Source organism: Amblyraja radiata, chromosome 18 (genome assembly GCF_010909765.2).
Source record: "Amblyraja radiata isolate CabotCenter1 chromosome 18, sAmbRad1.1.pri, whole genome shotgun sequence".
Taxonomy (NCBI): domain Eukaryota; kingdom Metazoa; phylum Chordata; class Chondrichthyes; order Rajiformes; family Rajidae; genus Amblyraja; species Amblyraja radiata.
Genome location: NC_045973.1, coordinates 33,376,163 through 33,394,161, shown reverse-complemented (window position 1 = coordinate 33,394,161; position 17,999 = coordinate 33,376,163). Strand labels below are relative to the sequence as shown.

The 17,999-nt window shown below is 42.6% G+C and overlaps 1 protein-coding gene across 1 annotated transcript in view; it reads left to right on the top strand.

Annotated features, from left to right (window-relative positions):
* gnai2 (G protein subunit alpha i2) overlaps positions 1-17,999 on the top strand; it is a 206,816-nt gene that overhangs the window by 169,931 nt on the left and 18,886 nt on the right. Inside the window, exons 6-7 of the mRNA XM_033037082.1 lie at positions 13,269-13,398; positions 16,164-16,317. Coding sequence (XP_032892973.1) covers positions 13,269-13,398; positions 16,164-16,317 — 284 coding nt within the window. The remainder of the gene's footprint in view (positions 1-13,268; positions 13,399-16,163; positions 16,318-17,999) is intronic.

The window sequence follows — 17,999 nt, the reverse complement described above, 5'->3', positions numbered from 1 at the left end:
ATCCAGCGCGGCCCGCGGCCGGACGCCCGCAGCCCCAGCTCCGCGATGTTGGGAGTCGGCGGCATCGCAGCGCTGGGATACCAGCGGGGAGCGGGCAATGCCTTACCGGGTCTCCGTGCGGTAAGCTCTGGAGCGCTGTGGCCGCCGACTCACAACATCGCGGAGCTGGGGCTGCAGGCGTCCGGCCGCGGGCCGCGCTGGATTTGGAGTGCCGCGCAGCCAGGGGTAGAGTTGCCGGGGTCGGAGCTCCAACCGGCGCCGCCCGCGGCCAGATGCCCGCAGCCCCAGCTCCGCGATGTTGGGAGTCGGCGGCCACAGCGCTCCGGAGCTTACTGCACAGCGACCCGGTAAGGCATTGCCCGCTTCCCGTCTCTCCGACCAGGTAGGGGACTAAGAATTAAAGTTTCCCCCTTCACCCCCCCCCCCCCCCCCTTCACATAAAAGCACTCCAAACTAACTGACTTACATTTAAGCAATGATTTACAGATGTTTAAGTGTCTCCCCGGTCTCCGGGGAGGAGGCAGCCGCTACAGTAGTACAGACCTGGGTTGACCGTGGGTCGTTTCGGGTCAAGTTTGGCGCCAAACGCGAGCTTTGGTGCGCAGACGACATCCTGGAAAAAATGTCCGGTTTTCGGAGCTTTTCGGTTTCCGGAACTCCGGATAAAAGGTTGTGCACCTGTAATATTGATGATTATCCTGATGAATAATATTGATATGAAACCTATTTTGTGTGTGAGTGTGTGTGTCTGTGGGTCTGCTTCATATGGAGATTGATTCGAACAGTTAAAGTTCATTGGGCTCTCGGGTTGTCATGGGGAACGGCAGTATAGCCTTTGCCATACATCCCTGATGCACAATATCAGTATACCGGAGTAGAGATAAGCCTGAATACTCTTAGTCATAGGGTCCTACAATGTAGAAACAGGCCCATCGGCCCACTTGCCCACACTGACCAACATATCCCACCTACACTCGTCCCACCAGCCTGCATTAGGCCCATATCCCTCTAACCCTATTCCATGTGGAACAGCATCCCTCTTCCCATCAGAACTGCCCCCTCTATCGACTCTTTTAAGTTGAGACGTAAAACTCATCTTTGCTCTCAAGCCTTTCTTGATGTCCTCTGAGTGAGGGCTATATGTATGTATTTATGTATGTACTTAATCTATGAACCAATGTTGTATAACGTTAGTACCTCCACCAATGTAAAGCACTTTGGTCAACGAGAGTTGTTTTTTAAATGTGCTATAGAAATAAAAGTGACTTGACTTGACATGACTATCCAAATGCTACGATAGTACCTGCAACTGTTAGTTAATTAGCTTTCTTCAAACTGGATCAAAATGCTGCAATCAGTCTAGTTTAGATTAAAGATACAGCACGGAAACAGGCCCATTGGGTCCGTGCCGACCAGCGACCCCCGCACATTAACACTATCCTACACCCACTAGGGCCAATTTTGACATTTACCAAGCCAATTAACCTACAAACCTGTATGTCTTTGGAATTTGGGAGGAAACCGAAGATCTTGGTGTCTTTTTCCATATATACAACAACTGCTCAGTTCTTCCAGAATTTGTTTTGTTTGATTTCAGCATCTGCAGTTTTATTTATTTTTCATTAGGTTTCTTGCTTGCGCACAAGTGGATCATCATCATCTGCCATTTATCTCTGTGATGCCACAAAATAAAGCACACAAAAAAAAGCTTCTTGCCCTATCCTTTCTATTGTTTATTCTAAAAGGGCCACCCTGATTCTCCCCCTCCTAGAATGAACACCCACTTAATTACCTTCTATTCCCACAGCATCTTCCCACACACGAGTAGGAGATACAAACCCTCCCTATTTGCCATTTGGGCCCTCAGCCCTTACCAAATGCAACCAACTGATTACTAGAGCCAGGATTTTGCCATAAGTGCCTTTTCATGCCTTTGTTGATGATTTCAGGAAAATAATGCCTTTTTCACGATTGAGTGCCTAAATCTTTTTTTTGCCGTTTTAACGTAACTTACATGAAAATTCACACCACTGGGGAAGTGGTGATTGGGGAGGAGTAAGTGGGGAAGGGTCCGGTCTTTTCAAACTGGAGTTAAGCTGTGAGTAGGTGTGAAGTGATGGTTGGGGGACCAGGGCTAAGTTTCTGTTTAAACTGCAGTAGAACTCGTTCAGGTCGTTGGGCAGCTGACGATTGTCCAAGGAGTGGGGGGTTTTCCTCTTGTAGCTTGTGATTTCTTGCAAGCCCTTCCACACTGAAGAAGAGTCATTTGCTGAGAACTTGCTCCTCAAATTCTCAGAGTACCTTTCCTTGGCAGCTCTGATTCCTCTTCTTAGCTTGTACTTGGCCTGCCTGTAGAGGTCTGTATCCCCGCTCCTGTCGGATCTACCCCTGCAAGCGTCAAAATGCCTAAAGTCAAGTCAACGCCTTGTAAAAAACTGAATGATTTGGTGAGCGTGTACGGGAGTGATATATTATCTACAGACAACTGTGTGCTGTTTTGCAACGCATGTGAGAAAGCAGTGAATTGTGAGAAAAAATATTTTATCTCCATGCATGTACAGACAGCCAAACACAAGTTGGTGGCAGAGAAACAGAAGGCAGGAAGGTAGGAAATACGCAAGGAAATACGTAGGAAATTTACATTTACTGCTGGCTCCAATCGCAAATCCGAGTTTTCGAGTGATCTGTGCAACGCATTCATTGATGCTGGAATTCCACCGTGGAAATTGGAAAACAAATCTCTCAGAGGTTTTTTAGGGAAATACACAGAGGAACATATACCAAGCGAGTCATCATTACGGAAAAAGTATGTTGACAGCAACTTCAACATTGTTGTGCAGAAAATTAGAGATGAAGTTGCATGCAACAAAATATGGATCTCAATAGACGAGATCTGATGCTGTGGGGAGAATTGTTGCCAATGTGGTAATTGGTACACTGGAGGCAGGTCAACCAACAAAGGAGTATTTCTTGACATCGGAAGTATTGGAGAAGTCAAAGAGCTGAACTATTGCTCAGGTTTTTACATCTTCACTTAAAGTTCCTGGCGATGTAGGCGAAGACATACAAGGAAAATGTCAGACGGTGATTTTAGCTAACAAAGATCTTGAAGAAATACAAAACATAGCTAAAGTTCTCAAAGGTAGTTGTAATGCACAAGATATTGACATGAATGTAGAGTTTGTAGCTTGTTTCAGGTATGCACCAGTGACCTCAGCTGGGGTAGAAAGACATTTTTCACAACTGTAGCATATTCTGTCTGACAGACGGCATAGTATAACACTTCATAACAAGAGGATTTCAGTATAGGAGTAAAGAGGTTCTTCTGCAGTTGTATAGGGCTCTGGTGAGACCAGATCTGGAGTATTGTGTACAGTTTTGGTCTCCTAATTTGAGGAAGGACGTCCTTGTGATTGAGGCAGTGCAGCGTAGGTTCTCGAGATTGATCCCTGGGACTGTCATATGAGGAAAGATTGAAAAGACTAGGCTTGTATTCATTGGAGTTTAGAAGGATGAGGGGGATCTTATAGAAACATATAAAATTATAAAAGGACTGGACAAGCTAGATGCAGGAAAAATGTTCCCAATGTTGGGCGAGTCCAGAACCAGGGGGCCACAGTCTTAGAATAAGGGGGAGTTCATTTAAGACTGAGGTGAGAAAAAACTTTTTCACCCAGAGAGTTGTGAATTTATGGAATTCCCTGCCTCAGAGGGCAGTGGAGGCCAAGTCACTGGATGGATTTAAGAGAGAGTTAGATAGAGCTCTAGGGGCTAGTGGAGTCAAGGGATATGGGGAGAAGGCAGGCAGGCATGGGTTATTGATAAGGGACGATCAGCCATGATCACAACGAATGGCGGTGCTGGCTCGAAGGACCGAATGGCCTCCTCCTGCACCTATTTTCTATGTTTCTATGTAACACCGGATAATTTGAAAAAATGCTGGTAGTAATGTGCAACCAGGCAACTTTGGTCATTTAATGTAGTATACCTTTATATTTCGTTTTTTAATAAATGCCTTTTTATGCCTTTTTTGTCAATATATGCCTTTTTCATGCTTTTTTTGTAATTTTATTATGCTTTTTTGCCTGCCTATTTCAGAGATTTTTAGCGCATAAACATCTACTGATTATATTGCAGAGTACATCATTCAAAAGATAAACCTTACATTGAGCTTATGACGAACAGTCAGTTTAATTCCCTGTGCAACTCACTCAAATTTCTCGGTCCTCAGGGTCCTAACTGTTCTAATTAACTTGTATGTCACATCTTCCAATTGGGCACATTGCAGCCATCTGGACTCGAAATTGAGATTAATAGTTTTGAATAATTCTGCATTTTTATTTTACAGTTTGGGCTCAGATTTTCTTCTCTATTTGTCCATATTTTCCTTGACCTGTTATGTATTATCATTTACTCTCTTTTTCAAATATTATTGCAGTACTTCCCACATTCTATCTTTAGATTTGCGTAGAAATATTGCCAGTTGTGTGGAAAAGTAATTGACCTAAAATATTAACTCTTCTCTCTTCACACATACTGCCCTGATTTCCAAGCATTGACAGCATTTTGGTTTCAGATGTCCAGTAGGTTCAATGTTATAGGGTTGTTGAATCGCTAATTACAGGACTGCCAGAAACCTACAAAAAACCCATCAGAAAACCAGAATGCTGCCAATACTTGGGAATTAGAACGTGCAGGGAGAGAAGAAAGGAACTGTATTCAATTTCGGAGGGCAAGGCTTACAACCATTCTAAACTATACGTCCACAGCATGAGCATGGCTTATTGTACATTTATCAATCATACAAGGTACCTAGGTACTATACTAGCTAACCAGACCATAATGGTGCAAGCCAAAGTATGCAGTACAATTGTATTTAGACTTTATAGTACCTTGTGCTGAGGTAGGGATGTGGTTGGAATACAGGATGGTTCTGAAGCTTCTAAAGATGGTTCTCTGGCTCCTGTACCACCTTCCTGGTGGTAGAGAGAGAGAGAGAGATGGGACTTTGGCTAGGGTGGTGAGGGTGTTGGATACTAGCTGCTTTCTTGAGATAGTGCTTCCTGTGTGTTCTTTCGAAGGTGGAGAGGTGAATACCTGTGATGGACTGGGCAGTGTCTATCACCTTCAGCAGACGCCTTCATTCTTGGGCATTTGAATTACTGAACTGGACCACGATGCAACGAGTCAGCAGGCTCTCCATCAGTAGAAGTTGAATAGAGCACTCAGCAACGTGGCAAGTCTCCTCAAATCTCTGAGGAATTGAGACATTGGTGAGCATTCTCTGTGGATGCATCAATATGCTGGTGCCAGGACATCATCAGATGTGCACGCACAGGAACTGGAACCTGTTGCCTCTCCACATTGAAGACTGGTTCACCGGCTCTCTTCTTTCCTTTCCTTGTCAACAATCAGCTCCGTTGACGTGGTAATTTTGTAAACAAGATTATTGTTCGAGCACCACTTGAACAGAATATTAATCTCGCTCCTGCACTCGGACTCGTCATGTTGAAGCTCTTCAAAAGGTGCAGAGAAGGGTGACCAGAATGATTAGAAAAAAAGCACAAAAAGAGTGCTGGAGTGATTCAATGGGTCAAGCAGCATGGAAAGGTGGCGTTTCGAATCTATAATACCAGCATCTGCAGTTCCTTGTGTCTGTATTTTACCAGAATGATGCATGGATTCGAAGGTATTAGCTACAAGGGAAGGTTGGCCAGACTTGGATTGTTTTCTGTGCGATTCCAGAGGTTGGGAACAAGCCAGATGGATGTATATAAAATGATGAGATTCATAGATAGGATGGACAGTCAGTCCCTTTTCCCCAGTGAGGGCATAGCTTTAAAGTTAAAGGGGCAAAGTTTAAAGAAGCAAGTTATTTTTACACAAGATGGTGCGTGCCTGGAATGCGCAGCCGGGAATGGTGGATGAGGAAATATGATAGTGGTGTGAAGAAGCATGTGGATATGGAGGGACAAGGATTATGTTCAGATAAGAGTTGGTCTTGGCAACATGTTCAGCACAGACATTGTGGGCCGAAGGGCCTGTTCCTGTGCTGTACTGTTCTATGTTCTTACAATGCTCTCTATACAAATCCAATTATTTCGTGAAATTTGTTTTGTTTTTTAGGAGAGGATGTTGCATGGCCCTTTAAACGCGCAGTGCTTTCTAAAATGCACCGTCATCTGAGACCATAAATTTAGTTTCATATCTTGGCTTTCCTCTTTATTAGCTTGTTCGTCCAGTATTCTCCCAGTGATCTGCAAAGCTTTCAGAGGCATCCTGTGTCTTCAAAAGCAGAGAAGATATGCAGGTTGTTATTATTTTAACAAATAACGATCAGTGAGAAGGGGCCACTGGCAAGTGTAGGTACTGAAAAATGCAACTCCTTTGTCAAATGTAACAATCACACAATTTCTATGATCCACCCATTTGCTACCGTTGCTGGGGAGCCAAACTTGTGACACTTAATCTTCAATTGTTGGCTTCAACCTTGTATTTTGTTACTGCTCCATTTGCTGCTCACGACTGTATTGTAGGATCTGATTGCAGCTGAGTTTTCTATTCTTCCACTGCGATACTGTAAATAACTTCCCACGATCTTACTCAAGAATTGTTATCTTCCACCCTCTCCATACATCCTCAAACAAGTTAAAGTGCTCCTGACAGAACTAAGTTTTAAAAACATACTCGCTCTGCTCAGACGTATGATTGTAGAGCATTGTGTAAATTTCAAATAATTGTTGGATAATTTTAGTCCTTCTCCACATGCAGTGGCACGATATTGACCATTTGACACTTCATTGCCTTTTGCCAATAGAATTGATGTCTAGAATTGATGCTCCTAAAATGCCATGACAGCTCATGTTGTGCTGTTGGAAGTCTAGCCTATCCTTTGAAAGGGCATGATTTTGGTGGAGATGATCTGCCCGAGGCCAAGTAAGATCAATGAAGAAGACCAGTTTGAGTACGTTAAATAAGAAAGGACCTTTTATTCCTTTATCGACCCAATCAAACTCAAAGTGCAACAGAAGTAATGATGCTCACAAAATGCAGCTTTAAGTACACATTGTTCCCGTGTACATTTCACACGGCACAAATAGTTTTCTTGATAACTACTTGACAGTTGTGGAGTTATAGGGCGCAAAGTTTCCTTGATAAGTTGCATGTAATTGTATTAAATTTTAGAGCATTTACAAATACCTTTAAATGAAATCAAGTTATACTCCGTAAAATGCATGTGAACGAAAAGAGGCTTGTATCATAAAACATGGTCCAAGCAGCTGATTCAGTTAGTGGTGGAAGGGAGATGATATTATCTGGGTTAATGTTCCATAGCTGGTACATAGACTGCGACAATGGCACTATAAGGGAATCTTTGCACGTGATTTGCACAGATGCGTAGGAACAAATTGCAGATGCTGATTTAAACCGAAGATAGACACAAAAAGCTGGAGTAACTCAGTGGGACAGGCAGCATCTCCGGAGAGAAGGAATGAGTGAGCTTTCGGGTCGAAACCCTTCTTCAGTCTGACCCAAACGGTCACCCATTCCTGAGTTACTTCAGCTTTTTATGTCTATCTTGAATACAGATGCTTTTGACACCCTTTCTGATAATTCAAACATCACTGCACCCTGGCTTACATTTGGGGCTGACCTGAATCACTGGCTATTGTCGAGGTTGCTGCATTCGACAGGTTCTTGTGGAAATAATTGACAGCTCATGCTGCAATTTCCATGCAGCTTTCAAAGACTGCCTTGCTTATTTGATCAATGAAGAGCTGACAGTGCAGCAGTGCCTGTAATTTCATTCAGCTGATGCCACTGCAGACTTAGAAGCAGAAACTTCAAAGGTTTATGAACGTCAGCAGGTTGCAGATGTTGAGTCACGGATGACTTTCTGCCAGATGTTGCTCATTTGGAATGAACACAGACATCTTATGTTTAAAAAAAAATAGTATTAGTTCAATACAGTTCCAGAGCAAAGTGAATTTGATTTAGCAATGTTGTGCAGAAATTAGGGTTATTAAACCAATTGAGGAACTGGAAGTTGTAATTTTACAATTACAACAAGTTGTTAAGTTGTCACATGGGCTGCACTGGATTGTTGTCTATCTTGCTTAAATATACGACCAGCTGATCACCAGAATTTTGTTTTCATAAGTTGCATGCTCAATTTCTTTAACATCATTTGGAGCTCCATTGTGAGGTTATTTGTTGCTGCCCCCATAATTGACCATTGCAGTCATAGAAACTTTTCCCTGGGAGTTCAAATCACATGGAACATTACTTGAGCTAATCAGCCCCTTGTACTACTCCACAATTCAGTAAGGTCAAGGCTGATCCAATTTGGCCTCAATGGAAACTTTCTTACTTGCCATACCGCTGGACTGCCTCATAGTTCAAATCTTTGTTGGTTTCCACTGCAAAAATGTTCAGTGGCTCTGCTTCCATAGCTTTATCAGATAGTCATAACCCTCAGAACATATGACTCTTGTTAGTCATAAATGGGTGACCCTTACTCTGAAATATACCTCCTAGTTCTCGTTAGGAGAAACATCCTCTCAGCGATTGTCCTGTCAATACTTCTGAAAATCTCGTATCTCAATAAAATTACTTCTCAATTTTCAAGTAGTAATAAGTATAGTCTCAATTCCCTTTTACACATAAACCTTTCAATCCAGGAATTAACACCATACATTCTCTCTGCTGCCTTAAAATGAAAATATCTCCTTCTTTACATTGAGGCCGAAATTGTACACAGTGCTCCCAAGTGCACTTTGTTTCAGAATCTCTTATTATCTTCTCCATTTGTGATAAAACACAACATTCTAATAGCATTCCCAATGACATGCTGTACCTGCATGCGAACCCTTTGTTCCATAAAACCAGGACTGCCAGATTATTTTGCAATGCAAACATTGAGGTCTCACGCCATTTATATAATTAATTTTGCTCTGTTTAATTTTCCTTTACCAACTGGTTAACTCGTGCCCCCTTAGCAAGTTGTGCCCCAACTTGATAACCCAACCAGTCTTTGTGTTATCAAATTTGCATTACATTTGGTCATCTCATCTATACTATTACTAAAAACTCTCATCTTGACCACTTCCGGTTTGCTTTTTTATTTGCGCAAAAACGGTACCCTTTATAGCTAGGATTTTTCCCGCCACCGTATTCACCGTTCTCCTCGGCTCCAAGCGCATTAAGTTTTGTTCCGATCGGTGGAAGATTACAAAAGTTATGAAGGTTTAAAAATGATAAGCAGATTTGTCTTCTCGCCTGTCAGTCACCATGAAGGTACCCGCAGGAGAATAAATCCCCAGAGGCGGGGCTGAGTCCGTGAGAATATTCGAGAAGCCGCCCGTCCGAGAAGCCACCGAGAATAAACCTGAAGCAGCGGAGAGTGGGCTGTGTTCCGCGGTCTTGTGTACCTTGTGGGTATCAGTTTGTAACACACTCCAAGTTGTTCTGTGAGAAGGTGATGAACAATATTAGCTGATTTGCTCCTGGATCCAAAGGATTCCCAACTCTTTGGCATGGACCCTTTAGCCCTTGGGGTTGTGCAGCGGTAGAGTTGCTGCCTTACAACGTGAGAAACCCAGCTTCGATCCTGACCAAGGGTGTTGCTCCATGTACGTTCTCCTTGTGACCGTGTGGATTTCCTCTGGGTGCTCCAGTTTCCTCCTACATTCCAAAAAAGTGCAGATTTGTAGGTTAATTGGTTTCTGTAAATTGTCCCTGGTCGGCGTGGAGGATGTTCCGAAAGGCCTGTGTCCACGCTGTATATCTAAAATAAAACTAAACTAAACTAAGACCTGAAATGTCTCCTATCCATGTTGTTCTGAGATGCTGCCCGACTCGCTTAGCTACTCCCACACTGTGTCTTTTGTAAACCAGCATCTGCAGTTCCTTTTTATTACATTGGTCCTAAATCTGTTTGGTTTAGCAGAGGTTAGTGTACTTTGCACTGAAAGTGGGACATGATGGAATTTTCAATCACCTTCAACCAAGATCATACATCAATTTAATTAACTGCTATTTCTTAAGCAAAGTCAGATGGCACCAGTGGAAGAAATTTGTTTGACTCCGCATATTGCTCGCTTCCGAGTGTCCAAGCTATAAAACTGAACTTCTGGAGTGCTCCGTACAGTTACAACCCTTGAACAGTGCAATGGAAAAACATGAACATTTTGATAGGCTGAGGGGATTCAGTTACTGAGGAAATACAGCTAGGTTTGGTTTGATATCCTTGAAATAAAGGAGCCTGGTAGGAGATTAGTAAAGTTATATAAAATTGGCAGGATGAACATGCAGGATCCCTTTCCCTTGACAGCATGGACCCTGTGACAGCAGCGACTATTGATAGTTGTTTTAAGAAAGATCACCCAAAATGTGATGGGGATCTAGAACTCTTTGGTGAAAAGGTGGTGTGGGCCGAAACACTGCATGTTCAAAAGTACCTGGATGGGTAATTGAAGGCCTCGAATCTGCAGGTCCTCAGTTACAGAGATGGAAATCCGATACGGTGAATATGATGGAACAACTGCTCCCCTATGCCTTAAATTACAATGATTCTGAGACTAATATTTTTGCATTCGCAATTTCTTTATGGGAGGAAAAATTGTGCTACGTGGGGTACTCTTTAATAATATTGAAGGTATGGATGGATTCAATTCATCCATATTGAAGGTATGGATGTGTGAGATAACTGTCACAGACATGATGAACTGAATGTTAAGCTTCAGTGAGGTAAATATTTAATGACATGTCGAGCTGTTTACTGAGTCAGTTCATCTCTGTCACGTATTTCTGCCATTCTTTCTGAAGTGGAGAAAGGAACAATTTGGGTTTCAAGATCTTAAACACTTTGCAATGATGGTGGCTGCAAAGTTATATTCTGCATGAAGGCCAACTTTGGTTTGTAGTGATGGAAACCAGAATGATATTGGTAATTGAAGCATCCTGCCTTCGTTCTTGCACAGGGAATAAGCATTTAGTGACACAGCAGAAGGTTGCTTAAAAATGAGTGACCTTTCAGAGATGACTTACTGTGTGAACTCTCAAAGAGAGCACATTATCAGGACACATGCTGTTGAACTGAGAGTAATAAATAATCAAAGCCAAGCCTGGGATCTGCTCGACATCTTAGTCTTAAAGGGTTGGACAGGCTAGATGCAGGAAGATTGTTCCCGATGTTGGGGAAGTCCAGGACAAGGGGTCACAGCTTAAGGATAAGGGGGAAATCCTTTAAAACCGAGATGAGAAAAACTTTTTTCACACAGAGAGTGGTGAATCTCTGGAACTCTCTGCCACAGAGGGTAGTTGAGGCCAGTTCATTGGCTATATTTAAGAGGGAGTTAGATGTGGCCCTTGTGGCTAAGGGGATCAGAGGGTATGGAGAGAAGGCAGGTACGGGATACTGAGTTGGATGATCAGCCATGATCATATTGAATGGCGGTGCAGGCTCGAGGGGCCGAATGGCCTACTCATTCACATAATTTCTATGTTTCTATGTTAATGACTCATTGGTTTTACAGTCACCCTTGCTGCTGGAGATACCTTATCACATGCTACCACAATATAACCACTACCAGTGGTGTATTCAGACTGCTATAATCAGTTAATTTTATTCATGCTCACCCAATTAAGATAGATTTCACAGAAAGATTTACAACGCTTTTAAATAAGTAAATCAATTGCATGCATTAGTATATCCTCACCCATATGCTGCTACCCATATGCACCAGAATGATAAATATGATGCTTTCCATATTCTATTCATCTCATTGACAGATGGAAAGCAAAGCTAGCACTAAATAATTTGGATAGACACAAAACAATGTACTAACTCAGCGGGTTAGGCAGCATCACTGGAGGAAATGGATAGGTGACGTTTCGTGTCAGGACCCTTCTTCAATCTGAAGCTGCCTGACCCTTTGAGTTACTCCAGCATTTTGTGTCTGTCTTTGGTAAAAACCAGCATCTGCAGTTACTTTTTATTATATTTAGTATATACATTTGGGCTCAGTCCACAAAATAGGCTAAGTTACAAGTTTACAGACAAATTGAAATACAAAGCAGTGTGATATTCAACTCTCCCTTAAACTGGCAGTCTTTGTGTGGTTTTGCTTGGTATCGTTGGGCTGGTTATCAATGTTAAAGATGCCATATGAATGTATATTGTTTAACAAATGTAAGCAAGGTATTTCTGCTCCATGGGATTCTGGCTTGCAGCTGTGTTGCAAAACTAAATTGAGACAAATGAACTGATGATGCAATGAAAGACAGAATTATTTATCCCAGCTTGACGGGCCCTTGTGTGGAGAAGTATCAAACAAGCTAGATTAAAGATACTGAGTGTTGATGCTTGTAGTCCTTGTTACTGTTCACCGTTAGCATTATACGGGGATTGCTCTTGCCGACCTTGAGCCCAGTGGTCTTTTTATGTGACCAAGACAACTTATTTTGCTCCCCAAGACAATGGAATAGAGATGACCTCTTTCGACTCAGACTTTTATACCAGTATGACAAGAACCTGGAAATAAAATCTTGTGAGTGTGTCTTGCACTTGTATAGCACTGATCTTTATTGAGTGGCACAGCAGTAGAGCTGCTGCCTTCTAGCATCAGAGACTTGGATATGATCCTGACTGCGGGTGCTGACTGTATAGACCTTTGTACATTCTCCCTGTGACAGCGTGGGTTTTCTCCGGGTGCTCCGGTTTCCTCCCACATTCCGAAGACATACAGGTTTACAGGTTAATTGTCTTCTGTAAATTGTCCCTTGAGTGTCGGAGAGTGCTGGTGTACAGGATGATTGCTGGTCGGCGCAGACTCGATGGGCCGAAGAGCCTTTTTCCACATTACATTTCAAAAGTAAAGTTGATGGATATCCAAAATTTTAGTTAGGTTGCTTTTGTATTTTACATGTGTTGATTCAGATCGAACTTTCACTTCTTGGGGATTAACAAATGATTGGAAACAGCATTTACGATGTCAGTTTCTGAACCAAACTATAAATCAAAGATATATATGTATAATGTGTACACACGCGCGGGCGGGCACGCACACACACACACACACACACACACACACACACACACACACACACACACACACACACACACACACACACACACACACACACACACACACTGAAGTGAATCTTTGTCACATAAACAGATTGCTTAAAAAATATATTCTTAAGAGATGTTGTAGAAATAAATGAAGGGCTGGTGTCAATATTTTGTTTAAAATTTTGTTTTTCAGGATGTTTGATGTTGGTGGGCAAAGGTCTGAGAGAAAGAAGTGGATCCATTGCTTTGAAGGTGTCACTGCTATCATTTTCTGTGTCGCTCTCAGTGCCTATGACTTGGTCCTTGCTGAGGATGAAGAGATGGTAAGCAATTTGAAAGTTGCATCATTCTCTGTCCGATGAATAAATATTGAGGAGCTAAATTCCAAAGGCCGTTCCAATTCCAATATTTAACTGCATGGTATAGACAAATCACCAATAATTGAGCATTTTATCTGGCCTGTTTTCAGTCAACTGTCGTTCATGCCAAACTAGCATTCACAGATAAATAACTTTGTGAGCAGAAAAAAAAGTGAGGTTTAGGTTTATTATTGTCACAAGGTACAGTGAAAAGCTTTGCTTTGCATGCTATCTTTACAGATCAAATAGCCCCACCTGCACTTGCACCTTTTCTTCCCCCCTCCCCCTCCCCTGCACCTTGCTCTGGCTAAAACTCTTCAGTCTCTCTCACACCTTCTGTTTTAACTTCTGGCCTTTGCTCCAACCATCTGCCTATCAAAAATCCTCCTCCCTGTATCTACCTATTACCTGTGTAGGAAAGAACTGCAGGTGCTGGTTTAAATCGAAGATAGACCCAAAATGCTGGAGTAACTCAGCGGAACAGGCAGCATCTCTGGAGAGAAGGAATGAGTGACGTTTCGAGTCAAGACCCTTCTTCAGACTGTTGTCAGGGGAGTGGGCGGTACAGTAATAAAATGTAGTCGGAGTCAGTAAGACTGGGATGGGGAGGGGATGGAGAGAGAGGGAAAGCAAGGGCTACTTGAAGTTAGAGAAGTCGATATTCATACCGCTGGGGTATAAGCTACCCAAGCAAAATATGAGGTGCTGTTCCTCCAATTTGCGCTAGGCCTCACTCTGACAATGGAGGAGGCCCGGGACGGAAAGGTCAATGTGGGAATGGGAGGGGGAATTAAAGTGTTGAGCAACCGGGAGTTCAGGTAGGTTTAGGCGGACTGAATGGAGGTGTTCAGCAAAACGATCACTGAGCCCACGCTTGGTCTCGCTGATATACAGGAGTCCACACCTGGAACAGTGGATACAATAGATGAAGTTGAGGGAGGGGGCGGGTGCATGTGAAACTCTGCTTCACCTGAAAAGACTGTTGGGGTCCTTGGATGGAGTTGAGGGGGGAGGTATAGGGACAGGTGTTGCATCTCCTGCGATTGCAGGGGAAAGTACCTGGGGAGGAGGTGGTTTGGGTGGGAAGGGATGATTTGTCTTGGAAGGGGGTTGTTGATACCTGTCACTCTGTCCTGCCTCTCCTCTCTCCCATCTCCACAATCAATCTGAAGAAGGGTCTCAACCCGAAAAGTCGCCCTATGCATGCTCTCTGTCTCAAGATGCTGCCTGTCCCACTGAGTTACTCCAGCACTTAGTGTTCTTTTGTGTAAACCAGCATCTGTACTTCCTTGTTTCTATAGATCAGATATACATAAATACAATCAAGTCAAACAAAATAGATTGAGTAGAGCGGAAGATACAGAGTGTAAGATACAGTTCTCAGCATTTAGTGCATTTGTAGCTTATTCCATAGACAAAGTCCAATACCTTCAACGAGGGGTATAAGTGAATCAGACAGTATCTGAGCTTATGGAAGGACCATTCAGAAGCCTGATAACAGAGGGGAAGAAGCTGTTCCTGAGTCCGATGCTGTGCATTCATGCTTCTGTATCTTCTGCCAGACAGAAGAAGGAATGACCAGGGTGGGACAAGTCTTCCATTAAATTGGCAGCTTTTTCGAGGCAGCGTGAAGTGTAGATGGAGTCAATGGTTGGAAGGCTGGTCTGTGTGATGGACTGGGCTGCATCTACACTGCTCTTCAATTTCTTGCGATCTTGGCAGAGCTGATCCCAATTCCAAGGGGTGATGCTACAATTTTACTTGCTTTAGTCAGCAAAATTAGCATTCATGTATAGTAAGTAGGGTATGATCAATGATTTGTGGAACATTTGCACAAAAACAGCTAGGTGTAGGTTTAATTGTTAGCCCCAAGCACTCGTCAGGAAATGGTTATTCTCTCGATCTCTAAAATGCTCTTTAAAAGTGAGAATAATTCTGGTAAATCTCTGAGGTGGTGAAATTTGGGAAATAGAATGCAGAGAGATGTTTTCAAGGCATTGCAACCATGATTTTAATAAAAGGAGTAGCAGGCTTGCATAGCCAAATAGCTTACTCCTGCTCCAGATTCATAGGTTCTCATTTATTCCCACTCCAACTCCATGTATGGCAATATCAAATATATTGCAACAAGCAGATTCAATTTATTGCACTTCATGGATCCTAATTTTCTCTGGAAAGTTATCATTTGCAGTAGATTTCAGTCAGTAATTTCATTACAGCTTGTAGGGAACGTCACTCAAATTTCTATTCGATACAAGCCTGCGTCTCTTGCTTGCAAATATAAATTGCCTCATTGCATTTGGAAGTGAGTTAGAGGCCAATGCATATGGAGTGGAGGTAGTCTTGTCCAAGAGCTTGATGTTGACCTTCAGAGATGGAAAGTGCACCATTTTGCAGAGGACTCTAAATCATTTCAAGATTTCATAAGTTATAGCAGCAGAATTAGGCTATTAAGTCCATCAAGTCTACTCCGCCATTCAATCATGGCTGATCTATCTTTCCCTCTCAAACCCATTCTTCTGCCTTCTCCCCATAACCCCTGGTACCCGTACTAATGAAGAATCTATCAATCACTACCGTAAAACTATCCATTGACCTTCACAGATAAGCATAATTGAATAGGGACCCAGAATATGCGGTTGCATTCTGAGCTTGTTTTTGGTTATTGGGTGTCATGTTCAGCATATCGGTGGTTGCCAGAATGAAATAAAAATTGTTTCCTCTTCCAGAACCGCATGCACGAGAGCATGAAACTGTTTGACAGTATTTGCAACAACAAATGGTTCACGGACACCTCAATCATTCTCTTCCTCAACAAGAAGGATCTCTTTGAAGAGAAGATCACCAAGAGTCCTTTGTCTATCTGCTTCCCTGAATATTCAGGTATGTGGTCGTGTGTGGATTTAGTTAAAGAGAATAAGAGAATCTGCAATGCCAAAGTTGATCAGCTTTAGAAGGAACAGTCGCATTTGTCACCATCCATCAAATTAATTATCTCCCATCAGACGGCAGGCAAAAGATTTTACGCTTGTATTTTAGTTTCTGATTGATGTTAACATTTCCAGCTCTTGCTTCATATTACTCATGTTTTTTTCATATCAAGTGTGCCTTTGTCTTGGCATGTTTCAAATTACAAACAATTGAGATGCAGTGGAAGTGATCTTAATGCTTGCCTTCCCTCCAGAAGTACGGATATTATGCTTCGTGTACCAGGTGCAGTGAAACTGTAAATGGCCGGTCTTTCAATTGTAAATGGATTTGTTCCACCCAGTGTCCCAGGAATGAGTGGATTAACATATGACGAGCGTTTGACGGATCTGGACCTGTACTCGCTGGAGTTTAGAAGGATGAAAGGGGAACCTCATTGAAACTTACCAAATAGTGAAAGGCTTGGATAGAATGAATGTGGAGAGGATGTTTCCACCAGAATTAAAGGAAGTTCCTTTAAGAAGGTGATGAGGAGGAATTCCGTTAGTCAGAAGGTGGTGAATCTGTGGAATTCATTGCAGGCCAAGTTAATGGATATTTTTAAGGCGGAGATGGGTAGATTCTCGATTAGTACGGGTGTCAGAGGTTATGGGGAGAAGGCAGGAGAATGGGTTAGGAGGGAGAGATGATTGAATGCGGAGTAAACTTGATGGCCGAATGGCCTAATTCTGCTGTTATTATTTATGACCAGTGCACCTCCCAGCACCAATTCATAATCTGGTAGAAACCAGTGCACCTCCCAGCACCAATTCATAATCTGGTAGAAATACCGAATACATTTTTACATTGAACATTTCTTTGGAAAGAACTGGCCACACAATTGACAAAATTAAATTGACGTCTAAATGATGATTCAAATAGAAAAAATACCTTGCACAGTTACAATAGAACCCCTTGCAAATTATGCTCGGTTGATATTGGGATTAATTTGTAAATGTTCAAATTATACTTGCACATTGTGATGGGTAAATCTGAAAAACGACATTCTGTTCCGTCCATCATCGTTCCAGAAAGAGTTGTAGGTCATGGTGTAACTGTCGCACAGGTCTCTCCATAAGGCTGCCGCTGGAAACTGTGGACGCTGGGAATCTAAACAATTAATCAGAATGCAAGAAGCACTCAGCAGGTCAAGGGCCTCAGTGTGGAGAGAAACAGCTGATGCTTTGGTTTAATGAATCAGCATTGATCCAGTTTAACTTTCTGTTGGTGCTGCTTGACCTGCAATCCTATGCATGTACTTGTCTAACTGTTTCTGAAACGTTGCAATAGTACCTGCATTTTACCTGCATTCTTTGGAATGTGAGTGGAAGCTGGAGTACCCGGAGAAAACCCACGAGGTCACAGGGAGAATGTACAAACCCTGTACAGACAGCACCTGTAGTCAACATCAAACTCGGGTCCCTTGGTGCTAAAAGGCACCAAGTCTACCACTGTGCCTGTAAGAGTCCACAATGCACATGACTGTTGCATTCAGTTAAAGATACTGATTCACCAATGGGCTATGGTTTTCCCACCTTTTCCATGGAAACTTAGAGCTGCCATCATTAAGGGCCATCAAGCAGTGAACCACCTATTAC